The 27,890-nt window shown below is 38.4% G+C and overlaps 1 protein-coding gene across 1 annotated transcript; it reads left to right on the top strand.

The window, feature by feature from the left end:
• Nucleotides 1-518: 518 nt before the first annotated feature.
• SPI (BEACH-DOMAIN HOMOLOG A1) lies at nucleotides 519-25,510 on the top strand. Its single transcript, XM_020664437.2, has 19 exons — nucleotides 519-1,208; nucleotides 3,598-3,667; nucleotides 3,745-3,830; nucleotides 4,451-4,580; nucleotides 4,667-4,723; nucleotides 5,087-5,263; nucleotides 6,583-6,774; nucleotides 7,037-7,102; nucleotides 7,249-7,363; nucleotides 7,481-8,637; nucleotides 9,153-9,867; nucleotides 9,969-10,071; nucleotides 10,180-11,294; nucleotides 16,381-18,031; nucleotides 18,484-21,555; nucleotides 21,921-22,229; nucleotides 22,982-23,288; nucleotides 23,460-23,606; nucleotides 23,751-25,510. The coding sequence occupies exons 1-19, from the start codon at nucleotides 1,051-1,053 to the stop codon at nucleotides 24,924-24,926; spliced, it is 10,803 nt and encodes a 3,600-aa protein (XP_020520096.1). The 5' UTR covers nucleotides 519-1,050; the 3' UTR covers nucleotides 24,927-25,510.
• Nucleotides 25,511-27,890: the final 2,380 nt, after the last annotated feature.

Below are 27,890 nucleotides of genomic sequence, written 5' to 3'. Positions count from 1 at the left end.
TAAAAGCAAATAAATCATAGCCCGTTTGCACTTTGATTTAGTAAGAGAGAGGAGTTGGGCGGCGCCTTATTTTTTTAAAAAAAAGTAGTGAGAGAAAGAGACTCAAAATCCAGAGGGAGAGACGAAGCAGTGTCTTGGGAGGATGCCACGTGTCATGCAATGAGGACTCGCTTCATCCGACGTAACTCGCGGAAGTGGGTCCCACCGTCCGTTCTCATACGGACCTCTTTGCCGCTCCCTCCCAACTGAAGCTCCGTTAATTAGGTTTCCTCCTCTTAAGCCCTAAATAAAAACCCAAACTAAACACCCCTAAATTATTGGGAATATCAAATTTACCCAAAAATTTCGCCGTTTTGCCCTTCTGCAGTCTACGTGGCAGTTTCTTTGACTGACCTTCGTGGGAGAGCATGGAGGGCGACTATATGGGTATTCGAGTAAAAGATGCTAACATGAAGGGTGAAGTACAACTCCGAGGAAAAGAAAAACATTAACATTAACAAATGCTCAAAAAAGCGCGAAGAAAATATATCCCAACAAAAGAAAAAGCGCGAAAAACAAATTATTTTTTCTCTTCCAAAGAAATTTAAAACGCGGTTTCGAAGAAGCAGGAGCAATTGCTGATAGAGAGAGCAGCAGAGACATTTGTGCTAAGATCCCGCTTTGCTGTTCTAAAAACAAAACCCTAATAATCGATCGATCCCAAAAAATTTAGGGTAGAATCGTTGTAATAGTAATTTGGTCCATCTGATACATTTTAAATTTGATGGTACCATCTCTGCATCTTAGGGCACCAATATTGCTGTTTCAGAGGAGAAAATCCCCATTTTTCAGAAGAGAAAATCTCCATTTTTTAAGAGCATAAACCTTAATAGTTCTGGACACAATCCGGATTTCAGACAGGCAAGAGAAACAGGAAAAAGGAATCTGGTATTTCTGGGGGAGAAAATCTGGGTTTTGCGGGGTGACAATTCGGGCATTTACGGCTTGGTAATGGTGTTTTAGGAATAAAATTTAGGGTTTTCAGGGGGATCTGGAACCTATGACAATCATATGTTCCAGTCTTCACGTAAAACAATGAAATGGGTGTCGCTTCTTAAGGACATCAAGGAGAAAGTCGGTTTCTCTCAGTCTTCGTCTTCGTCTCCCACTTCATCAGAGGCTGCACGCTCACCCAAAAATGCAGCCTTCTCATCTTCCCCATCAACCAGGTATTTGTTTTGTTTAATTATTGGATCCATTTTTGTTATGATTTATTCTCTGATTTGTTTTAGTTTTCGAGACTTGTGGGTTTGCTTGATTTGCTGTATTGTTTATCGTATAATATATGGTTTTGTAGTTTATTGGTAGAAGCCATTTTTTATTGAATAAATGGGAATGATTATTTATCAGTACGAAATGTTTGATTCTATATTAAATGAACTTTTTTTGTTCTTATTTGTGATTGTGATTTTTTTTGAGGGTGGAGATTTAATGACATCGCACTTTTTTTTTTTAATAAGCTGTTGGATGAAGCAAGGCTTGATTTTTGATCTTTAGATGTTCTTGCACAATTATTTGGATGTGTTTGGTTGTTGTTGGTTTCTTCAAATTTATGAGCATTACAGTCCAGTAGCGATATCTATTAATGAAATTCTTTGGAGAAGGTCATAAGGATTAAAGGGCGAAATTCATTGGGAATGTATGGCTGTTGTTTAGATTGTTTTTTTTCCTCCGATCAAGTCTTGTGCCACTAGAATACTCTATCATCCACCTTGAATTTTTCAGAGGGAAACAATACATGAAACTGTAGAGGACCTTGTGAGGAAATTTAGGTGTTTTTACATTGCCCATTGAGACTTCTGATTAATCTAATTAGTACCAGCACACTGCAGTATTGTTTAAGAAAAAATGATAGTTTGAACCATATGAGTTGATTGTTCAACTCCTGCTTGGACTAATTTTGTAGTGAGCCAATTGTTTCCATTGGGAGGTGATGACTTTGCTTCCTCTTTAGGGAATACATGTGATAAAACCATTAATGTGGTCTAGCAAATTTTGGAAATCTAGAAGTAGTTTATACCTCACTAAATATCCTTCCCTTACAGTATCAGCCTTTGGGCTGTAAATTTTCAGTGCAATATCACAATTATTCCTTCTAATGTTCGATCTAGCTTCCTTGCATTTATTCCTCTGGGACACTATTTCTTATGGATGGGATGTCCATGCCTCTATTACAGATGGATCCAGTGGTTTCACATCCAGTTCCTAGTGGAGCTCTGCTGCCCACTTTATCTCTATATTTATAATTGAAGATTTTTGAACTCCTTGGGATTGCATACCTTTGCATACTGAAGTATATGAATTTGTGTCAATAAAAAAATTTAGTTTGAGACCTAACCCAGTCCCCCCCTAGAAAATCGATTATAAGCTTCTCTGGGTAATTGTGTAGTTAAGGAGGACAATAAAGAATCCCTTTCAAAGGCATTTAGAATTGATAGGATTCATGAAAGCCCATTTCTTGGAGAACCGACAGATAAAATCTAACTGAAGTAGGTAGACAGTAGCAGTGACCCAGCCTAACACCCTAAACTCCATGCCACAATGTTCCTCATTCTGATAAAAGCAAAAACAAGTGAACTTCCACCTGATTGGTTCCACTCCAACCCTGCCTTGTTTCTTTTACATTTCTACTCAACACTCTTCACAGAAGTCAGTGTTTTCATCCTGCTCCTCCACATGGTTAGTGACACGGTGGGTACCCCTGGAGGTGTGGTCGCATGGGAGGGGCCGAAGGTCGACCTGACGTGGAGTCCAGGTTGTTGGAGCGCTTCATGGCTATAGAGGAGGGGTGTGTATTTATGTTTAAAGAAGAGAAGTTATTCTTAAAATTTAATCTTCTCACCAGAAGCTTGCTCATCCTAAGAACCTACAGATAAGATGTGACAGAGATACATACAATAGCAGCAACTCAGCCCAGTGCCCAAAACACCATACCAGAACATCTATTTTTCCATTAAGAAGTGGTAAAGTTCTACTCCATGTTCTTGTTTTTACTATAATCTAATATTCACTGGAATTTTTCCTGTCATAAGATGAAAAACCCTTGCAAAAAGGTATGTAATTACAGAAATTGGAGAAGAGCTTGGAGATGATCACATTGCATGGTGTTGGTTTTTCCTTGCTTTAACATGAATGCTCTAATCGGGGTTACAGGTAAATACTTCTATAAGACACTTATTTGGACGTAAATGCCTAGATATATGTGCCTGACAAATCTAACACACGTGCATACTTTTAATTACTCACTATGATGACAAAAAGTTTCATGGGAAAGGACTCATCTTCTAGAATCCCTTCGCAGTTACTAAAGGAAATTCTATTATTTCCATTTGTCAGAATCAAGAAGACCACCATGATATTTAATTTTGCAATAAGGTTGGCAACTGCTGAATTAAGCCCATATGAATATTATGTGTATTTGATGCTTTTGTGTTTTGAAGCATAAAACTTAAATTTACTTTTATGTAAAATTTCTTATGCATGATTTCTCTTTGATGTCTTGTGGTAGCTAAGTTAATGATGAAAAATTCATAATTGACTTGTTTGTTTTAAAAACAGAGAAAAGCATGAATTGGAGTTGGACTTCAAGAGATTTTGGGAAGAATTCCGCTCGTCCTGCTCAGAAAAGGTACATTGCTTTGTGTTAACTAACTTATTGATAATTATCACTCGAGATGCTAAATGTTTGCAAAATATTGAATGCAGGCGAAAGAAGAGGCCTTGAACATGGCTTTAGATGTATTTTGCCGATTGGTGAAGCAGCAGACAAGTGTCACTCATTTAATTGCTACGTATGCTCAACTACTCCTTTGCTTTGTATAATTTACGGATGACATGGATCTGTTTTTTCTGCAAGTGTTTGTTAGAAGCTTGTAGATGCTCTGGCCTTCCTTTTGACTAAGGATTAATCATCTTTTTGCACAAAACATTGTCAATATCAACATATTGTTCTCTGGGTTGAGGGTACCATCTCACCGGGACAGTCAAAAGTTTCATTTATGGATCCCATACAATTTTGTTATGGAAGTTCTATATGAAAATTTATTTATTCAATTTATTTGCAATGAATGAATTGCTTGATAATGGATCCCAGGGGAAAGACTATGCAAATTGGAACATTTTTATGAAATTATCTTTCATGACGTTAATATTTTTAATTTCAAGCCATTAAAGTTGTACAAACATGGAAAATTTCAAGCCATTACACACATGGAAAATCTAAATCACGCAGTCATGGTATCAAGATGGATATGTTTTTTCGTTTTTTTTGTTGTTGTTATAACACCATGGATTTGTTAGAGTCTCGTCGGTCAGGATTACTCCTACTTCTGCTGGATTCTGTCATATACGATTATGAATATTAGTTATGCCTGTTTCAAAGTGCTGAACATCAGCTTTTGACAACTCACAGGTTAGCCGAAGCCCACGTGTTCTCCTTTGTCATAGGGAGGGCATTTGTAGTTGAAGTTGAGAAGTTGAAGGGCTCAAGTAGATCTTTGAATGTTTTTGAAGTCCTGAATTACCTTACAGAAGTTGCGAAGGTGTGTCTTCTATAACTCTGTTTTTCACCTGGATGATTAGTGCAACACACTTTGCAGTAGTTTTATATGGCATTTTTTATGCACAGGAGGGCAGCAGTTCTGGTTCTAATTTGCTATATGCTGTGGAAGTCCTTGTTACTGGGGTATGTATATGGTTGAAATACTTTAAAGGAAACATATCTGAATTTCTGCCTTGATAGATGATGAATGTGGAATTTTCTTTCCATATGACAAAATTAGAATGATCTCCTGTTTTGTGAAACTTTAATAAAATTTTTTTATGGGGATTGAATTAAAAGGAAATTTGTTGATGTTGTAAATTGGTTAGCCATCTCAGGTATACTTTCTATGAGTCACAAATTTACATTTTGGTTTAACTGTACTATTTGTGCCTCTTATGGATACAATTGATTTTTCTTGTATAAATCAGAATGCTACTTTGTGGAGTTCAGCTCTCGTATATTTATCAGATCCATTGGTTGAAACATATTTTATTCTATTGACAGCCACTTGATAAGCAACCTCTGCTAGATTCTGGGATCTTGTGCTGTCTGATACATATTCTCAATGGCCTTCTCAATCCTGAAAATGAAAATCAAAGAGTGGGTATGGTTGACTCAAAAAGATCAGGTTCGCCACAAAAAGCTCATGATGGAAATAGCGTACAAGTTGGCCAGCTTGAGGTAGTTCTTATCTCAGTTCGACTAATTTATTTTGTTTAGCTTTCTACTTTTTGTGTTTCTTACAAATCTCTCCTCGTTGAATTTTGTGCGCTGATTTTTATTTATTTATTTTTTATTTGTTTGCTTAGTTTTGTACAAAGGCATTTTCACATGTGATTTCTTGCCAATCTATTTGTCTCTATGTTTTTGTTGCGTTCAAATAGCAGGAAGTTCTCTATTATTGTCTTTCCACAGCCACGGTTTCAGAAGATGTTTTAAGGAACTAGGCTTTGGCTGAAGCCTCAAGCCTTGTAACGTGTGTATGGCCTTTAAGCTTTATACTAAAAACTCTAAAACTGGGGAATATGAGTGGTACCATTCTATTCTTGATGCTGATTATTGCTAGAGCTTATCAGAAAGAAATCATACAAACATAAATACAGTGACTGATCCAGTAACATTAGCTAGTGAGTGGTGAGACTGTTAACAGCCATATGTGTTTGGACTGAAGAGTCCCGGTTATCTTATGGTCAATTCTGGAAGAGGAATCTATTAGCCTTATTGAGATCCATCAATGTGGATTTTAGGGATTGTGTCACTGTTTGCTTTAACTTTATGGTTTTCAAATATTACTGGTGGTTAAGTTTTGACAATAAAAAGAAAAAGAAACTGAGAAATGAAAGCGATCTGAACTAATGCATATCTCTTAGTGGGTTGCTCCAGCTAATCATTACTACAGTGTAGTCCTTACAATCAGAAAAGGGGGAAAAAAAGTCTTGAGAATAAGTCCCATCTTCTTGGAGATCTTTGGTTGACACATATGAGTTCCTCAGTAGTTTCTGCATTCTTGAGTGCATTTTAAATTATCCTTCATCTTTTTCAGGCCTCATCAATCTGACATGAATATTTAAAGAACACGTTATATCATTTCATGGACCTTGGATGAAGTAAAGTTGTGGGATGAAAATCCAGTGAATATACCAACTTGCATATGGGGCTTGAGCTGGAAATCCTGTGAAACTTATGAAACATGCAATGCATTTATCTATCTAATATCAGGACGAGTATGACATAGAAAATAGGGGGATTAGGGGAGGGCAGAATGTATTTCAGAATGTGTCTTTATTTGCTACCCAAAATTCAGAATGTAATTTATATTAACAGATTTTAGATGGAGCTTTTGTGTTAATGTAAACATTGAGGATGATTTTCAATGTTTTTAACATGCATGGATATTTTTGCCAATTTAATTTCATAGGATTATCTGGAGTTATTATCATTTCGAGGATGAAAGATGATGAAGTGGATGTGTCTTACAGTTTGGAGCTTCCAATATGCAGGTGGAGGGGAGTATAGTGCACATCATGAAAGCATTGTCTAGCCATCCTTCTGCTGCACAGAGCTTGATTGGAGATGATTCCCTTGAGGTTCTGTTTCAAATGATTGCAAATGGGGCTCTAACTGTTTTTTCACAGTTTACGTTGGGCGTCATTCCATTGCACACCATTCAGCTTCATCGTCATGCCATGCAGGTAACTTCTACTACTAATATGGTTATTTATATAAGCTATTATCAATGTTTTCATTGTGCTCAGTAATTGTATCATCAGAAGTTCGCTTTGCTACCTAATCAATATGGTTGTTAATCTGGTTGAAAAGACGTTTCAATCCAAAGCATGACTAGAAATTGCATTTTCTTTGTTGTGGAACTTGAAATAATAAAATTGCATTGAAATGGGGGTTGGGGAACTATGTTATCGTGTTTGGAATTTGCTTATATGATGCTTTATTCAGATACTTGGGCTTCTTCTGGTGAATGACAATGGAAGCGCTGCAAAATATATTCACGACCATCACCTGGTTTGTTAATGGCCTTAACTCTTTCTTTCTCTTCCTCAAGTTTCCCATTTTGTGTAAAATACTTGATCATCATACTGTTACTTGCTAGAATACTGACTACTCACTGGACATGCTGTCTTTTTTGGATCTGCTGGCCGTGTATGCAGATAAAGGTTCTCTTAATGGCTGTGAAGGATTTCAAACCTGAGAGTGGGGACTCTGCATACACTATGGGAATAGTGGACTTGCTTTTAGAATGTGTTGAATTGTCACATAGACCAGGTGAATGGCAAAATTTTTCTATACTCAGATTAATAGCGATTTTGTTCTGTGACCTTACATAAGTTCTTCGACTATGGATATTCCCCTAACACAAAGATTTGTCATTTTCTTTTGCAGAGGCAGGAGCCATCAGGCTTAGGGAAGATATACATAATGCCCATGGCTATCAGTTTCTTGTTCGATTTGCATTGGTACTATCAGATATGCAGAAAAACCAGGCTGCTCAGGCTCTGTATTCCACAGCTATATTGGAGGAAAATGGTGTTTCAGATGTCTCTTACAACACAACACGGCAAGATTTTACGAGAAACAAAGACATCTCACCTCAGCGTCTCTCTCCTTCCTTATCAAGGTTGCTTGACGTGCTTGTAAACCTCGCACAAACTGGTCCTGTGGAGACTGTTGGAGGGAAGGGTCAAAGATCAGCTATTAACAGGGGATCTACCCATCGTAGCCGTCCATCTTTTGAAAGGGTAGTTGATGAAATAAGGGAAAAGGGGAATAACAAAGTTAAAGATCTAGAAGCTGTTCAAATGTTACAAGATATATTTCTTAAAGCAGATAACATAGATTTGCAGGCAGAGGTGCTTGATCGAATGCTCAAGATATTCTCTAGTCATCTTGAGAACTACAAGTTGTGTCAGGAGTTGAGAACAGTGCCCCTCTTCATCCTGAACATGGCAGGGTTTCCCTCATCTTTGCAGGAAAAGATCTTAAAGATTCTTGAATATGCTGTGACTGTTGTGAATTGTGTTCCTGAACAAGAGCTGCTTTCTCTTTGCTGCTTATTGCAGCAGCCCATAACAAGTGGGCTGAAACATTCCATTCTTTCCTTCTTTGTGAAACTCTTGTCTTTTGATCAGCAATATAAAAAAGTTTTGCGGGAAGTTGGGGTCTTGGAGGTTCTTTTAGATGATATCAAGCAGCACAAGTATATATCTGGATCAGAGCAAAGTAACAACAGTCCTAATCTTTTAGAGAGAATGTCTAACTCAAGCAGTTTCAAGATGCACAAGGACAATAAGGATACCATTTTGTCCTTACCTAGGATAGTTGGTCCTGGTTCAGGAAAATTTACGGTATTTGAAGATGAACGTACAATTGCTATTGGATGGGATTGTCTGGTCTCATTACTGAAGAAAGCCGAAGTAAACCAGTCATCATTTCGGTCTTCTAATGGTGTTACACTTGTGCTCCCATTATTGGCATTAGATGTTCATCGGTTTGGGGTCCTTCGAATGTTGTCATGTTTGATTTCAGAGGATGTTACACAGGTTTGTTATCTCTGCCATTTATGCTATTGCCATTTATGCTATTAGCATGTTTCTACCCTTGTAGTATTAGTATATTACAGTTATTTTTTGTGCTGTTGTACTAGTACTAGTATGGACCACACATTACACTAAAGCGAAGGGCTATAAGTGTGATAAAAAAGTGTAAAATCATGTGCAACAATTTCCTTTTAATAAGCGACTTCTTTGTATTTCATGATGCAACGACACATAAAATAACAGAAATAAATATGTAAATGATTTAATTGCATAAGAAAAAGGGCATTGGGATGCATAGCTAAATTGGGAGGCATTAATTTCTTTAAATTATGTGTTTGAAAGTTGGTCACTTCCTGGAAACAGATAAAATAAATAAATTAATAAATAATGTTCATTGTTGGTCAAGTTTTTTGACTTATGAGAACTTGTTGACAATTTGGAAGAACTGGCAATTTTTGCTTCTTTTTCTGTAACTCGCATATTTTTCGTAGTAAGATGGAGGTTGTAACTTGTCACAGGCTCATTCTGAAGAACTTGGGGTGCTGGTTGAAGTTCTAAAGAGCGGCATGGTTACGAGTGTTTCAGGATCGCAGTACAAACTTCAAAATGATGCAAAGTGCGACGCTTTGGGAGCTCTATGGCGTATCCTTGGAGTAAATAGTTCGGCACAAAGGGTTTTTGGAGAAGCCACTGGATTTTCCCTTCTACTCACAATCCTCCACAGTTTCCAAAGTGAGGAAGGGCATGATGATGGCCATTCTTCTCTAGTGGTACACATGAAAGTTTTTGGTGTTTTATTACGTGTGATTACAGCAGGGGTGTTCAACAATGTTATTAATAGATCAAGGCTGCACGCAATTATATCTTCCCAAGCTTTTTATGATCTTTTGTGTGAATCGGGTCTGTTTTGTGTGGATTATGAAACACAAGTTATCCAATTATTGATGGAGCTTGCTCTTGAAATAGTAGTTCCACCTTCCTGTATTAATGTTCCACAAACAGAGAATGCCCTATCTTCCGAAATAGTTGAAAGTGGATCTGTGAGTTCTCTTTTCAGTGCTTCATCAGAAGCTTTAAAGCCCGAAAAAGAGCGCATCTATAATGCTGGTGCTATTGCTGTGGTCATTCGTTCTCTGTTACTCTTTACTCCAAAGGTGCAGTTAGAAGTACTGAGTTTTATTGAGAAGCTTTCTCTTGCTGGTCCCTTCAATCAAGAAAGCTTGACATCTATTGGTACTGAAATACAACATTTTGGAACCTCTTTATGTTTAGTTGTTTTTTATTCTTAATTATATATGCTCATACCTTCTCACTCTGTATGTTTTATAAAATAGGTTGTGTGGGGCTTATTCTGGAGACTATTCACCCATTTTTCATGGGTTCATCACCATTACTTTCACATGCTTTACGAATTGTGGAAGCACTTGGGGCATATAGGTTGATGCTATTCTCATTTTCATTTTCTGTGTTATGATTTTAATATTGCGATTTTGTCCTCAAATCTGTATTTTTGAACTATATTTCAAACATTGCTCTTCATAACAGGTTATCTTCATCAGAGCTCAGAGTGCTGGTTAGTTACATTTTGCAAGCAAAGGTGATAAGTTCACGTCATAATCTTATTGAAATGATGGAGAGACTGATCCACAAGGAAGAAGCGGCTTCTGAGAATCTTGCACTTGTTCCTTTCGTAGCGATGGATATGAGCAAAGTTGGGCATGCGTCTGTTCAAGTGTCCCTTGGAGAAAGAACATGGCCACCTGCTGCAGGTTATTCATTTGTTTTTTGGTTTCAGTTTCAAAACTTTATGAAGAGCCCTGGACAGGAACAGGAGCAATCAAAGAATGGTTCATTTAGAAAGAGGAATTCTTCTACTGGGCATCATGGGGGACGTCATGTTCTTCGCATATTTTCAGTTGGTGCTGTTGAAGACACTAGCATGTTCTATGCTGAACTTTACCTGCAAGACAATGGTGTTTTGACTCTTGCTACAAGCAACTCTTCCTATCTTTCATTTTCTGACGTGGAACTGGAAGAAGAAAGGTGGCATCATCTTGCCATAGTTCATAGCAAACCTAATGCCTTAGCTGGACTTTTTCAGGCAAGCATAGCATACCTTTACATAAATGGGAAGTTGAGACATACTGGAAAGTTGGGATATTCTCCATCTCCACCCGGAAAAGCATTGCAGGTGACAATTGGGACACCTCCATCGTGTGCGAAAGTTAGCGAATTATCATGGAAGCTACGTTGTTGCCATCTATTCGAGGAGGTTCTCTCAGCAGGTAGTATATGCTTCATGTACATTCTGGGTAGAGGTTACAGGGGCCTTTTTCAAGATACTGATCTATTGCGGTTTGTACCAAATGAGGCATGTGGTGGAGGAAGTATGGCCATCTTAGATTCATTGGATGCAGAGTTGCCTTTGGCCTCTAATATTCAAAGGCTTGATAGTGCTAGTAAACAGGGTAGCCTCAAAACAGATGGTAGTGGCATTGTTTGGGACTTGGAAAGGCTGGGAAGCCTCTCACTACAGCTTTCCGGACGAAAGCTTATATTTGCATTTGACGGAACACCTTCGGAGGCTTCTCTAGTGTCGGGAAACCTATCAATGCTCAATCTAGTGGATCCAATGTCTGCTGCGGCCTCCCCTATTGGTGGTATGTATGCTCCTCATTTTTTATTTGGTTAAGCATTTTACATTGCACAACTTAGGGTCAGAATATTTTCAATAAAAGTTTAGGTTATACATGAATGAGTTAGTTCATCTCATTTGTACTTTGAAGCATGTTACACACACACATGTGTACTTTTTTTATTGTTTTTTTGAAGCTGTTAACATTGTATTTAAAGGATAGAATTTACAAGAGCTCCAGGACCAAGCCGGGAAACCCCAAACAAAGGGGGGGGGAGAATGTACATTCAAAAAAAAAAAAAAAAAAAGACTTCACTAATAGCAATTAAATACAATAGAAGGAAGAAAAAGAAAACAAAAGAAAAAAACCAAAAAAGCAAGAAAGTGAAGATTAGGCTGGCAAAATTAGGGAGGTGTTTCGGTGGTTCCTTCTTTAGTTATATTGTCGGCCTCTTGCTTGGCCTCCCTCTAGATATGCATCCATGAAACTTGAATAGACCTACAAATATTGTAAATCTCGTCAAAAATAGTCCATAGTCTCCATTGGGGGTTTGCCACGTGGGAAGCCCAGGAGATGACCTTCAAGGATTCTCCTTCTACGATCTTGTTAAAGCTTTTGAGTCCTTCCAGAAGGGCACGGGCTTCCGCCATGGTGGAGTCCTCAATCCCAATATGGATGAGAAAGACAAAAGGGATATTCCACTGTGATTTCTGAAGACTCCCCCGATTCCTGCTGGGCCTGGGTTGCCGAGGGAGCAACCGTCAAAGTTTAATTTGATTTGGCTTAGGTTAGGAGGTCCTCAGAGGGAAGAATGAGGTATCTTTCGAGGCTGGTGGTTGAGTACGTTGTGCCAATTTGCAATGAAGTCGGAAGCAGAGAAAGACTTAAGTGTTTGTGGTTGGTAGCTCAAAAAATGAACAACGCCTTGGTCGATTCTAATACTTGAAAGGGTTGTTTGTGCTGGCCCCAAAAATCCTATTGTTCCGCTCTAGCCAGACAGACCAAAGGGTTGCTGCCACTGATGCTTTCCGTAGTCATCGTTTTATAGCTTTTTTCAGAAAATGTTTCAAAACAACTCTTTTCTTAAAAATTATTTGGTAGTCTATTTTTATACTGTGGACCTTTGGTCCACCAGATTTTATAAAAAGTGATTACATGAGGTGGTTGTTTTACCGCACTCGTGGCAATTCATGCAACCCCCTTGTTTGTTTTATTGACACCTCACTATGAGGTGTTACAAAGGTTTGCCTCTCTCATTTATTCGTATTCTCTCACGCTTTCTCTCATGAGGTTCCAGTTGATAACCGGAATAGTGAGCTCTCTTAACTGTAAGCTCACTCTCATGAGGTTCCAGTTGATAACAGGAATAGTGAGCTCTCTTAACTGTAAGCTCACTCTCTTGAGTTTTGATCTCTCTTTCATGAGAATCACTAGCCTCACGTGGATTTTCAGGTAACAAGTATTGTTACATTTTAATAATTTATTTTAAGGCGTGGGATGATCTTATATGTGCTTCGGTTTCCCAATCGATGTTAAGTTGTCATTATTTACCGATTGGAAGACTTATTTCAGTGAGAGAGAAGTTGTTCCCAATCTATGTTTTAGTGTTGTGTATTGATTAGATGATAAATTCTGTAGTGAGAGTGAGAAGCTTGCCATCCTAATTGATGTTTAATTATACTGATTAGATGATGATTTTTTTAGTGACAGATATGTTTATTTCCAATTGATGTTTGTGTTACTATACCAATTGGAAGGACATATCAGTATTTTGGTGACTGTGATTTTGTACGGGTCTCATGAGTGTGCAACTCAGGGACTCAGGAATTATTTAATGATCTGGCTGTATCCTGAGAGTGTACTCGCCGGATCCCTTTTGCACCTCGGAATTTTACCGAGACGGGGGCGTTTAACACTTCGAAGAAAGCGGGAGCATCTTGTGCCTCCAGATCCCTTGATTTTGGGACCCATTTTTTGGGAGTTCATGTCCACCATGATGTTTTGTAAACTGTGGTGAGACCCCAACTAACCAAGAATCATTATCATAGCCTTTTCCCAAGTATTTGGGGTTGGCTACACAAATCTTGGTCCACCAGTTTGCTCTGTTAAATGCAGTATCTTTTCAGACTACTTCCAACCACATCCTTTTGGGCCTACCCCTTTCCCTTTTCAATCCTTCCACTTGAACTAACTCTCACCTCTTAACAGATGTTGTACTGGGTCAGCGCCATACATGGACAACCCACCAAAGTCTACTCTCTCTCATCTTATCACCGATTGGTGCCACACCTAAATTTTTTCGAATGGATTCATTTTGAATTGTATTCCTTCTTGTCTTGCCACTCATCCATCTCAACGTCCTCATCTCTGCTACACTCATTCTATGGGTATATATTTTTTATCTTCCCAACATTCTGACCATAGAGCAAAGTTGGTCTCACAGCTGTCCTATAGAACTTACCCTTTAGCTTTGTTGGTATGCCGCAATCACATAAAATTCTAATTACACATCTCCACTGTGCCCACCTAGATCTAATTCTATGTGCGACATCTTCCTCAATCTCTCTATTTTCTTTGATTATCAACCCAAGATATCAAAATGCAGTCTTTTTTGTACTTCTTAGCCGTCCTTAACTGTTTCCTCGTCTCTACTCTTATTATTACTAAACTTGCATTTCATATACTCTGTCCTAGTCCAGCTAATTTTAAAACCTTTGGATTCTAAAGCATCCCTCCAAAGTTTTACCTTTGTGTTGACGTTGTTTTAGGTCTCATTGATCAAAACGAAGTCATCTACGAACAACATGCACCATGGTACCTCATCCTGTAGGTGTCTAGTTAAGTGGTCCATAACTAAAACAAATAGGTACGAGGTCAATAATGATCCTTGATGTAGACCTATTGTCACTGAAAACTCGTTCGTCTCTCCATTAGTTGTTCGTACACTAGTTAGCGCTCCATCGTATATATCTCTCACCAAGTCGATGTAGTATCTGGAGATTCATTTCTTTTCCAACACCTGCCAAATCAAATGTCGAGGTACTCTATCATAAGCATTCTTTAGATCAATAAAGACCATATAGAGGTCTTTTCCCTTCGTCCTAAACTTCTCAATCAGTTATCTAAGTAAGAAAATAGCCTCAGTTGTTGATCTTCCTGGCATATAAAACCAAATTGGTTTACATATACACTCGTTTCGTGTCATAGTTGTTGCTCAATCACTCTCTCCCAGAGCTTCATAGCGCTGGATCCCTCGATAGTCTGCACAATGTTGTTTGTCTCATTTTTTTTGTAAATAGGTACTACAATACTTTTCCTCCATTTGTCTAACATTTTCATGGTTTTCAACACCTTATTGAACAACTTCGTCAGCCAGTCAATGCCAATCTCCCCCATGCACTTTCAAACCTCTATTGAGATACCATCTGGTCTTAAAGGCTTTCCTATCTTCATCCTTTTCGAAGCTTCTTTCACTTCCGACATCCTAATCCTACAAATGTATCTATGACCTGCGACATCATTTATGCCAAGAGTTCCTTCTACCGCTATGTTCCCATTGTGTTCGTCTTTTAAAAGTTTTTGAAAATAAACTCTCCACCTTTCATTGATCTCATCATCCTTCACCAAGACCCTTTGATCCTCACTCTTAATATATTTAATATGGCGTTGCTTTCCATATTAACACCCTTGATTTATGCCAAGGGAGAAAGGTTGCTACACGGAAAAGCTGAGGAATTCGAAGGTGGGGTGACCCAAGACCAGCCAAAGGAGTGAAGTAAGTGGTCCCACAAATAATTGGCAAAAGGGCAATGGAGGAAAAGTTGGGGCTTGGTTTCTTCGTCCGACATGCACAGGATACAACGATTGGGGAATTGCAGCCCTTTTCTTTGTAATTGGTCTATTGTTAGGTTCCTTTCCTAGATGCATACCCACATGAAGAACTATAATCTAAGCATAGACTATAATTGGTCTACAACAGTGTTCGAAAATTCGGTCACCTAACTGCTTAGGCGGTCGCCTAGGCGCTGTTTGGGCAGTGGAATTATGCGGCCTGTCTCTGGGCGCCTGCCTAGTTATAGTTTGCGGAAGGGCAAAAAAAACCCTCGGGGAGGGAAAAAAATGTCATTTTTCCCTCTAAAAAGGGGAGAAAGTGGTTTTGGGGGGGTATTCTAAACCCCGAAAACTAAAACTGTGGCTTTTAGGGTGAGAAAAACTCCCCAAAAAACCACTCTTTTGTGATTTATTCAAAGACCGATAAAGTTTTGATTTTTGCGATTTCTTCCCAAAATAAAGGCAATAGTTCGTGGGTGGATTTAGAGCTTCTAGTAGTTGATTTTGAGAACTTTTGGCGATCCAATAGACGAAGTTTGTACCGACATTGATTTGATTTTGATATTTTTCAGGTATTATCATATTTGAAAGAGGGTTTTGATTTTATTTTGCTACAACATATTATGTTGCGAATCACGTGTTTTTTCTTTTACGATATATTTACATGTTTGGTCGATGACTTGTTGTATTTGTTTTTGGATTTTGCCTTGTTGATTTTATGTATCGTTTCTAGTCTAGACTTCTAGTTTCCTACAATGATATTTGGGATTTCAAGCATTTTAATGTCTTACAAGTTACAATCTCTTTGGGACTTGTATGCATCAATCTGTTATGTGATTACACTATTACGTTTTCAATTATTTCATGAGGAGTTTGAGGCACTAAAATTGACCTAAAAACTCCCAAAGACTTAAAACCATACCCTAAGAACTCCCATGTTTTTTTTTTGTTTGGGGTGGCGCGGTTCAATTTTGGTGAGGGTACCCTGTCTGTGGGCGGGTGGCCAAGTGCCTAGGCAGCCAGGCACCCAAAACGCCTGGGTGCCCAGGCACCCAAATGCCTAGGTGCCCAAATTCACATTTTTGAACATTGGTCTACAGTTAGTGCTAGGTTTGGCGTTGAAGCATAGAATGTATTTCAACTTTCAAAATTATTTTAAAAGCTGTGAACCCCACATGAACTATGCATTGTGGGCATTCCAAAAAAATTGAACAAAATTAATCAATTAATCAACAGCAATTAAAAAGCCAAGCTCTGATTTCCACTTTGTGATTCGCAGGAATACCACGCTTTGGACGTCTCCATGGAGATATTTATTTATGCAGTCCATGTGCGATTCGTGACAGCATTCATCCAGTTGGTGGGATTCCCGTTGCTTTGGCTTTAGTTGAAGCAGCAGACAGCAAGGATATGCTACATATGGCACTTTCTTTACTTGCTCGTGCCCTGTTCCAGTGTCCACGAAATGTGCATGAAATGCAAGCCTACAGAGGATACCATCTACTTGCTCTTTTCCTGCACCGTAGAATGGCATTGTTTGACATGCAATCACTTGATATCTTTTTCCAGATTGCAGCACGTGAAGCTTCATTTTCTGAACCCAAAAAACCTCAAGGGACTTCCAAAACAAATTCCGCTGGTGGAGTTGTTGCCGATTCTGATTACGAAGATGTGGGGTTACCGAAGTTCTCCGACGAGTTCATGTCCATTGGGTCTCATGGTGATTTGAATGATTTTGTTCCACAAAAAGATTCATTGAGCCATATTTCGGATCTTGAAACTGCTGAGCTTCAATCAGAGACATCAAATTGTATTGTTTTGGCTAATGCAGACATGGTAGAGCATGTTCTCTTGGACTGGACCTTATGGGTTACTGCCCCTGTTTCAATTCAGCTTGCTCTACTAGGATTTCTTGAACGGCTAGTGTCAATGCATTGGTATAGAAATCATAACCTCACAGTCTTGAGGAGAATTAATCTTGTGCAACATTTGCTAGTCACTTTGCAGAGGGGTGATGTTGAAGTCCCGGTTTTAGAGAAATTAGTGGTGTTGCTTGGGGTAATTCTTGAAGATGGTTTTCTAGCCTCCGAGCTTGAGCATGTAGTCATATTTGTGATTATGACCTTTGACCCACCTGAGATGACACCCCGCCATCAAATCCCCAGAGAATCAATGGGAAAGCATGTGATTGTGCGAAATATGTTACTTGAAATGCTTATCGATCTTCAGGTGACAATTAGTGCTGATGAATTGCTCGAACAGTGGCACAAAATAGTATCTTCTAAGCTGATCACCTACTTTTTGGATGAGGCTGTCCACCCAACAAGTATGAGATGGATTATGACCCTTCTTGGGGTTTGTCTTGCCTCTTCTCCTACATTTGCACTCAAGTTTCGAGGCAGTGGTGGTTATCAGTGTTTAATGCGTGTGCTTCCAAGCTTTTATGATTCTCCGGAGATATACTACATCCTTTTCTGTTTAATATTTGGCAAGGAAGTGTATCCTAGATTACCTGAAGTTCGCATGGTGGATTTCCATGCCCTTATTCCTAGTGATGGAGGTTATGGGGAATTGAAATTTGTGGACCTTTTAGATTCTGTTATTGCCATGGCAAAAGCTACATTTGATAGGTTAAGCATGCAATCGATGCTCGCTCACCAAACTGGCAATCTTTCACAGGTGAATGTTAGCTTAGCAGCTGAGCTGGTTGAAGGAGTTAGTGACATTGAAGGAGAGCTTCAAGGTGAAGCTTTAATGCACAAGACATATGCAGCACGTCTCATGGGTGGTGAGGCTTCTGCTCCAGTTGCTGCAACTTCTATTTTGCGCTTCATGGTTGATCTTGCAAAGATGTGCCCCCCCTTCTCAGCTGTTTGCCGGAGGGCAGAATTTCTCGAAAGTTGTGTTGACCTGTACTTTTCTTGTGCAAGGTATGAATTTCAAGACATTATGAGTAATATGTGTGTGTTCTACTGCTTAATAACAGCCTCATATTCCTATAGAAGTTTAAGAGATTCGAAATTTTGCATTCCTTTGGATATTAAAACTACTTTTGATATCTTCAATAAATTCTATGCTATATTATGAAGTGTGGTATATGTGTTCTGCCGCACTTACCATGCTTAAATAACAAATTCATGGTCCTTTAAATGTTTAAAAGATTTTAAATTTTTGTCCTGAATATTTAAAATTTTATTGGAAACCTAAAAAGTTAGGACTTCGATTAGAAACTTGTTTTTCTTTCTTACAAGTCTTGGTTAGTGAAAACTTGTATCTCAAATTTTATTAGAACTTCTGTTTTAATATACAATGGGTACGTAAAGACTTGACAAAAGGTGTTTACTGACTGATAATATTATTCTTTGTTTGTTTTTCTTTTCAGAGCTGCTTGTGCTGTAAAGATGGCAAAAAATATGTCAGTAAGAAGCTCTGATGAAAGAAACTTGAATGATACTGATGATGCTCGTAGTTCTCAACATACATTCTCCAGCCTGCCCCATGAACATGAACAGTCTGCCAAAACATCTATAAGCATGGGAAGCTTTCCACAAGCTCAGAAAAGTACTAGTTCAGAAGATTTGATTGGGATACAAAACTATGTATCAGAAGATAGGAAAGCTGAAGCCAAGGATATGTCTCATTTGGAAATAAGCAAGCAGTTCGTGGCAGATGATGCACCCACAAGTCATAATTATGATGGTGAAAGCCTAGAGCTAATGTCTCCGGCTACTTCTGGTACCCATGAATTTAGTTTTCCTACTAACGATAAGCCAGTTGAACCCATGCTTGCGATGGATTCATTCAGTTCAGCATCTATACAAGTCCCCAATTCTCCGGATTTCTCTGAAAACTCAAACTATAGGACTGGGCTCTCTCCTTCTTCATCACCAGTAATTGCATTGACTTCTTGGCTTGGTAGCTCTGGAAACCATGAAGGGAAATCACATCTGGCTGCCACTCCATCAATGGGGTCATCAGTTTCAGCGAGTGAAATGGATCTATCGCAAGATCCCAAATCTAGTTTTCAAGGCTCTTCCCCTGCAAGCACATTTTTTGCCATTAGTCTCTCATTCTTGCTAGAAATGGAAGATGCTGGTTCCGGAGGAGGCCCATGCTCCTCGGGAGCTGGTGCTGTCTTAGATTTCATTGCTGAAGTTCTTGCTGATGTTGTGGTTGAGCAAATGAAATCTGCTCCAATTATTGAGAGCATTTTGGAGAATGTTCCTTTATATGTTGATTATGATTCCATGCTGGTTTTTCAAGGCATGTGCCTTAGCAGATTGATGAACTATTTAGAACGTCGCCTTTTGCGTGATGATGAGGAAGCTGACAAGAAACTTGATAAGACTCGATGGTCTGTAAACTTGGATGCTTTGAGCTGGATTATTGTAGATCGTGTGTACATGGGGGCTTTTCCACTGCCAGGTGGGGTGTTAAGAACTTTGGAATTCTTGTTATCCATGTTACAGTTTGCAAATAAAGATGGTCGAATAGAAGAGGCAGCCCCTTCTGGGAGAGGCCTACTATCCATGGCAAAGGGCAGACAACTTGAGGTGTATATACATGCACTATTGAAAAACACCAACCGCATGGTTATGTACTGCTTCTTGCCATCGTTCCTGACCTCAATTGGGGAGGACCAATTGGTCTCCAGTTTGAATTTACATCTCGATTCAAGGAAACACACATCCATGGGTATTTCGCAAGATGCTTCTGGTGTTGACATCTGTACATTTCTGCAATTACTGATAGCTCACAAGAGGCTGATACTGTGTCCAAGCAATCTTGATACCGATTTGAATTGCTGTCTTTGCATCAATTTGATATCTCTTCTTCAAGATAGCAGGCGATCTGCACAAAATATGGCTGCAGATATTATGAAATATCTTTTAATTCATCGGCGGGCAGCCCTAGAGGAGTTGCTTGTTTCCAAACCAAATCAAGGTCATTCTCTAGATGTTCTTCATGGAGGTTTCGATAAGCTGCTTTCAAGCCACTGGTCTGTTTTTTGTGAATGGTTCCAGGCTTCTGATGTAACTGTGAGCAAAGTGTTGGAGCAGTGTGCTTCTCTTATGTGGGTTCAATACATAGCCAGCACAGCGAAGTTTCCTTGGGTGAGAATAAAAGGCATGGAAGGTCGTCGAAAGAGAGAAATGATGAGAAGATCACGTGATGCCTCAAAGTTAGACCTAAAGCACTGGGAGCAGATGAGTGAGCGTAGATATGCCTTAGAGTTGATTCGTGATGCTATGTCAACCGAGCTAAGAGTCATTCGGCAAGATAAATATGGTTGGATTCTCCATGCTGAAAGCGAGTGGCAATGCCATCTTCAGCAGCTTGTGCACGAACGAGGAATATATCCAGTAAGGAATCTCTCATCCATGCAAGAACCTGATGGGCAACTTTGTCCTATTGAGGGTCCATATCGTATGCGTAAAAAACTTGAGAAATGCAAGTTAAAAATCGATACGATACAAAATGTGCTTACCCAATGTCAAGATTTTGGTAAGGAAGGGATTGGGAAGGAAAGCACGGTGATTGGTGTGGATGCTTCTGAAACTGATTCTGATTCATTCTTTCATCTTTTATCTGGTGGTGCTAAACCAAAGTGCCTGGATGGAGGCGACTATGAGGAAGCTTTATTTAAAGAAGCTGATGATTTTAGAGACGGGGATTCAACATCTGCTCGAATTGGGTGGAACGATGATCAGGTTAGCAGTGTAAATGAGGCTAGCCTTCACTCTGCTATTGAATTTGGTGTCAAGTCAAGTGCATTCTCTGTTCAAATAACTGAAAGCATAAATGCAAAATCTGATCTAGGTTCTCCTAGGCAATCTTCATCCATGAGAGTTGATGACATGAGATCAGATAGCAAGTCAGAAAAGGAACTTCATGATAATGGAGAATATCTGATTAGACCCTATCTTGAACCTCTGGAGAAGATAAGGTTTCGATACAACTGTGAGCGAGTCGGAGGACTTGATAAACATGATGGGATTTTTCTTATTGGAGATCTCTGCTTATATGTGATTGAGAACTTTTACATTGATGAGTCTGGGTGCATAAATGAGAAGGAATGCGAAGATGAACTCTCTGTCATTGATCAAGCTTTGGGTGTCAAAAAGGATGTTACTGGGAGCTCCGAAATCCAATCGAAGTCACCTTCACCATGGGGAACAACAGTTAAAGTATGGGCTGGGGGTAGAGCATGGGCATATAGTGGTGGTGCTTGGGGGAAAGAGAAAGTATGTAGCAGTGGGAACCTTCCACATCCATGGCGAATGTGGAAGCTTGACAGTGTTCATGAGATTTTAAAGCGTGATTACCAACTCCGTCCAGTCGCTATTGAGATATTTAGCATGGATGGTTGGAACGATCTTCTGGTTTTCCACAAGAAGGAGAGGGAGGAGGTATTCCGTAATCTCATTGCAATGAATCTTCCCCGTAATAGCATGTAAGCTCCTTAACTTCATACTAACACATTGGGTTATTCTAGTTTGATTTTGGTATTCCATAATCTCATGGCAATGAATCTTCCACGTAATAGCATGTAAGCTCCTTAACTTCATACTAACACATTGGGTTATTCTAGTTTGATTTTGGTGTTTATTTTCATTTGAATTCAGCATACTGAAGTCCACTCCAGTCCTGTACGTGGACTTTTTTTTTTGTATACTTATTTCTATTTGGATATCTTCAGTTTCTTTTTGCAATTGCAAATGGCTTCACAGAAGCCTGGAAAAGTAGAACTCAATCATTTAAAAATCAAAACCATTGGGACATACTAAACCTTTTCTTTTCATTTTCTTTGGCAAACAGGTTAGACACTACTATTTCAGGGTCGTCCAAACAAGAGAGCAACGAGGGAGGTCGCCTTTTCAAGATCATGGCCAAATCATTCTCAAAAAGGTGGCAAAATGGAGAAATAAGCAACTTCCAGTACCTCATGCACCTCAATACTCTTGCAGGACGAGGGTATAATGATTTAACGCAGTACCCAGTTTTCCCTTGGGTTCTTGCGGATTATGAGAGTGAAAACCTCGATCTCTCAAATCCCGATACATTCCGTAAGCTTGACAAGCCAATGGGATGCCAAACACCAGAGGGAGAGGAAGAATTCAAGAAAAGGTCTATTGCATTTCTCACTCTTCAATTTATTCTGTATCCGTAGAATTCAAGTAAAGGTCTGTTTCATTTCTCATTCTTCCATTTATTTCGTATCCTTAGATTCGGGTGGTTCAAATTCTAACCGCCTGTTAGATCGAAACTGGCCACTGGCCGGTTTCAGTTTTTGCCGGTTTTGGTGAACCACCCTAGTATTTAAAAAATTTAATTTTTTTTTATAAAATCTCAAAAAATAAGGGATTTTGTATGGCATTTTTTAATTTTTTTCATCATTTTGGCAAAGATTGGAAATTATTTGGCCATTAATATTTATTTTTACATTTTCCCATCTTTTTTGGAAAATTTTAAAAATACTCCTAGGCACAAATCGATTCTTTAAAATCCATTTTTTCATTAATTTTCAACTTCATTTAGATGTGCTTTGTTTAGTCATGCTTTAGATATATTTTTCATATTCTATTAGATCATTTTGTATTTTTTTTTTAAAATTTTTTTAACACCTTTTTGACCGCCCGGGACTTACCCAGTTATGGCGGTTGAACTGGCTGGTTTATTGGTTAGGCCAGTTGAACCGCTTCTGGCCCCATGTCCGGTTAACTGTCCCGGTTCGATTTTTCCTATACTGGCTGATACATATTATCTTTGTAGAATCTAATATTCAATTCTTGCATTTTGTTAATGGCTTTATCATCCTTATTTATCACAGCTAGTGTTGTGTGTTTTCCTATGTGGTGACAGTTTCTTTTTGTTTGCAGGTATGAAAGCTGGGATGATCCAGATGTTCCAAAGTTCCACTATGGTTCACATTATTCTAGTGCAGGAATTGTGCTGTTCTATCTTCTGAGGTTGCCTCCTTTCAGCATGGAAAATCAGAAGCTACAAGGTGGCCAATTTGATCATGCTGATCGTCTCTTTAATAGCATAAGGGACACATGGCTTAGTGCAGCTGGAAAGGGTAACACATCTGATGTGAAGGAGCTGATCCCAGAGTTCTTCTACATGCCAGAGCTGCTTGCAAATAGATTCAATCTTGACTTGGGTGAAAAACAATCTGGAGAGAAGGTCACTGTCTCATCTTATGTTTGAAAACCAACAGAGATTTTTCTTTTCCCTTTTGCAGACCCAAATGCACTGTTTGCGTCCCAAATTGTTTGATCACTTTCAACGTTGTTACTAGCTAACATTATAAAAACAAATGTCGTTAGTGACTAACATTCATGGCTTCTATTGTAGGTTGGGGATGTTGTGCTGCCAACTTGGGCAAATGGCAGTGCAAGGGAGTTCATTAGAAAGCACAGGGAAGCACTGGAGTCAGATTATGTCTCGGAAAACTTGCATCATTGGATTGACCTTATTTTTGGATATAAGCAGAGGGGAAAGGTGAGCATACTTATCATGGAAACTGAGTTTGTTTTACAGAACTGTGTTGGATTCGAATCCTGCTGGACCAGGTTTTGCGTTTAACTTGCTCAAAGCTGAAATTTTAAATAAAAATAGAAATTGACCTTCTACATGATATTGCAGGCGGCGGAAGAAGCTGTTAATGTCTTTTATCACTACACCTATGAGGGGAGTGTAGACATTGATGCAGTCTCAGACCCTGCTATGAAGGCTTCCATTCTTGCCCAAATCAACCACTTTGGTCAAACTCCACGCCAGCTCTTCCAAAAACCTCACCCCAAACGCCGCTCTGACCGAAAGCCTCCAACCAACTCCCTTCGTCATTGTAACCATCTCACTCCCAACGAAATCAGAAAAACCCAAAACTCAATAACCCAAATCCTCACTTTCCATGACAGAATACTTGTGGCCCCGATTAACTGTGCCCTAAAACCCCAAACCTACTCAAAATATGTAGCTTGGGGCTTCCCTGATCGAACCCTGAGGTTCATGAGCTATGACCAAGACAAGCTCTTGTCAACCCATGAGAGTCTACATGGGCCTAACCAAGTTCAGTGTGCACAGGTTAGCAAAGATGGGCAAACCCTTGTGACTGGAGGGGATGATGGGGTGGTCTCGGTTTGGCGTATAAGCAAGGATGGTGTTCGTGGGCAAAGACGGTTGCACCTACAAAAGGCCCTATGTGCCCACACTGCTGAGATAACATGTATGTATGTTTGCCAACCGTATAGTTTGATTGTGACTGGGTCTGACGACTGTAGTGTGATTTTGTGGGATATGAGTAGGCTCTTATTTGTGAAGCAATTGCCCGAGTTTCCAGCCTCTGTTTCAGCTGTCTATGTTAACGATTTGACTGGAGAGATAGTCACAGCTGCTGGGATTTTGCTTGCGGTTTGGAGTGTGAATGGAGATTGTTTGGCATTGGTTAATACATCACAATTGCCTTCGGATTCGATAACTTGTGTTACAAGCACAAGTTTTTCGGATTGGTTTGAGACCAATTGGTATGTCACAGGGCACAAGAGTGGAGCATTGAAGGTGTGGTGTATGGTGCATGGTTCAGAGGAGGCAGGAGAGGGGAGGAGTATTGGTGGGTTGGGTTTGGGGGTGAAGGAAACGGAGTATCGGCTGGTTTTGTACAAGGTACTTAAGGCTCATAGACAAACTGTCACAGCTCTCCATCTCACTAGTGATATGAAGCAGCTTTTGAGTGGGGACTCTGGGGGCCACTTGATTTCGTGGACATTGCCTGATGATGGCATGAAAGGTGGCTCATTCAAGCAGGGGGCAGTTTCATGAGAGAAAGAGAATCAATAGACAATGAGAGAGAATGACCGGTCCTATTATTTTGATATTATGCCTGATGGATTTTCCTTGATGGGTTCAGTCATGGTCCTTTGTAAGGAGTTGGCCTGCAAAGTGGAAAAGGGACATGCATGGGCTGGCCCATGATATATGAGAGAGAAACCCCTGTTAAGCATATGGATCCCAGAAAAGAATAACCCATTAAGCGCATATTTTTTTCAAATATGTCTCCAGTTGAGCGGGAATGCGTTTCGCCAACGGTTTGTTGGAACATCAACTGATTTTGGCCTCTGTTATATGGGTGGTGGGATCATGGAGTGAGGGAGTATAAAAGGGGATTTTAATGTAGCAAAAGGAAATGGCTTTTGTGTAGATAGAGATGGGCATTTACTTATGTCCAGTGTATAAAATAGTGAGGGTGTGAGAGCACTATTGTGGTGCCAGTGTTCGAAGGAGGATAATCAGTGGATTGTGGTGTGTGCGAGTATGCGTTTGCCTTGGGTTATTCTTTTGTATGGGTGTAATTGAGCACCCCCGCCCCTTTTTTTTGCAGATTAATGTGTTATGGTTTCGGGTAACTTACATCTCTCTCTCTATACACAGCCGCATATGTGGGAATTCTGGCTTTGGTGAAACTTAATATGGTTATGGCCTTTCCATATTCTAGGGACTAAGGAAAATCAAGCAGTCATCCTTTAAATATTTACTAGCGTATGTAATGAGAGAATAATAACAAAAAAAATGAGATACAGACCAATAGCAAAAATATTCAGAGAACAATGGACATCAATCTTACATTTTTGATATAAATGTAGGTAGTGTTAGATGAATATTACAAAATAAGAAGAAATCAATAATAAACTATAAACAAATTTTTTTATAAGGTGCTATACTAGTAAGGTGCACATAAAAAAACCCATTGGAGAAGGTTGTTTCGATGCATGGAACCAATCATCTCGACCTTGAGATTCATGGATATGAGGGAAAGAAAAGAAGGATTTTAAGTCTTATAAATGGTTCATCTCTTAATATATTATTTGGATCCTCTATTTTCAAGATTTTCAAATGTTTATATATATGTTTTGATCTGCAGAAAAATACAATAAAAAATAAGGTTTGAGAGATTATGTCCTCTTTTTAAAAGTCTATTACAAGATCTTTTTACATGATCAAACTCTTCATCCAATCATCAATAACTCTATAAAAAGACTTTTCACATGATCAAATTCTTTATCTAATCATCACTAACTCTATAAAAAGAAGGACATCTTCTTTTAAAATATAAAATTAAAAAATAATAAAGAAAAAATAGAAAACTAAACTCTGTCACTGATTTATCTCTTAAAAACAAATCTAACCATTCTAATCCTTGTCCATATCCATCGTTTTTTAAAAAAATTAAATTAAAATTTCAATTATTCCCCTTAAATATCTACATAACCCTAAGGAAAAATAAAAATTCAAAGGACATAATTTTACAATAGCTGGATCTTCTTTGCTATGATTCAATTGATGCAATGAGAAAATAATAAATGTAAAAGAAAAATTTAAAAGTTAAGAGATTATAATAGAATAAAAAAATAAAATTATGCTTTGATATCAATAGATGCACTGAGAAAATAATACATAGAATAAAAAATTAAAATAAAAAGGTTGAGAGATTATAATAGAATAAAAAAATAAAAAGATTGAGAGATTATAATAAAATAAAAAATTAAAATTAAAATTGATAAAAAGTTATATCTTCTCTCTATGTTTGCAAGGGTGGACTGCAAGGAGTATACCCCAAGCTCGGGTCCACCTTGATCTTATCATCAAACTCTTCACTCAATAAACAATAACTCTCTACAATTCCTCTTATATACAAACTAAAAAATAACTCGCTACAAAGAAAGGACTTCTTCCTTTTAAATACAACTCACTTCGAAAAAGAGACATCTTCCTTTTGAATACAAATTAAAAGAATAATAAATATAAATAAAATAAAAAATAGAAAACTAAATTTTATCTCGATCAAGTCTAACATATCCTAGTCAACTTAACTATATACTAATTTCTATCCATATCCATCTTTTTTTAAAAAAATTAAACTTCTAATTCTACTATTTAAATTTCTACAACTAAAAAGGCAAAAATAACATTGAAAAAAACTAAAAAAATAAAAAATAAATCTGGTGGAATTAGACTTTCACGGCATCACAAGAATTCTAAGCACCAAAATTGCAGTATACAACGGTGTGCCCTACCTCAATAGTATAAGGTTGACACCTTATACAACCTCACCCAGTTCAATTATTTAAAACAGTGTGAATAGTAATGGTAATGAATAATTTCAAGAAGAATATAAAATTACAAATAAAATTATTTTAAGAAAAAATAAAATTTGCAAATTCCAAAAAATAAGCTAGTTTAATATTTCGTAATGAAAAGGTTGTTATTTTTCGTAAGTTTAAAGAAATTCAGAATCTCTTTTTTCAAATCATAACTTTGGTTTTATAGCAAGAGTTTCCTTAAAGGTTATTGCTTTAATGCTTTCAATTGAGTATATTTACAAACTCCATAATAATTCCTAAAAAAAAAAGTGACATTTCTAATTTCTTCCTTGGCTCTTTGTTAACCCTTAATTCCTCAAAAAAAAAAATGACATTTCTAATTTCTTCCTTGGCTCTTTGTTAACCCTTAATTATGAGCACACCGTTCGATCTTATCATCTTATTTATCCGGAAACCAAATCATCATCATCACCAGGCCTTTATTAAGGTCTGGTTACATGAATCCTGAAACCAAATAAAAAATTCAAAAATAATATGAGAGAAAAAGGGAGAAGCCTGCATAATTGTTTTATGGACCCGGTTTCTATGCGGCCAAGCCTGCATAAGTAGAAATGTGGGGTTTTTAATAACTCTGTTTTTGAGATGGGTTTTAAGACTTAATTTTAAAAGACATATAATCTCTAAC

Source organism: Amborella trichopoda, chromosome 3 (assembly GCF_054954075.1).
Source record: "Amborella trichopoda isolate Santa Cruz 75 chromosome 3, AtrichopodaSantaCruz75HAP2 v2.0, whole genome shotgun sequence".
In the NCBI taxonomy this organism is placed as follows: domain Eukaryota; kingdom Viridiplantae; phylum Streptophyta; class Magnoliopsida; order Amborellales; family Amborellaceae; genus Amborella; species Amborella trichopoda.
This window is presented reverse-complemented; position numbering and strand designations above follow the sequence as displayed.

Coding starts and splice junctions, on each gene's coding strand:
- SPI (XM_020664437.2), top strand. CDS start 1,051: ATGTTCCAGTCTTCACGTAAAACAATGAAATGGGTGTCGCTTCTTAAG. Junction 1,209..3,597: donor TCATCTTCCCCATCAACCAG/GTATTTGTTTTG, acceptor TTTTAAAAACAG/AGAAAAGCATGAATTGGAGT. Junction 3,668..3,744: donor GCTCGTCCTGCTCAGAAAAG/GTACATTGCTTT, acceptor TATTGAATGCAG/GCGAAAGAAGAGGCCTTGAA.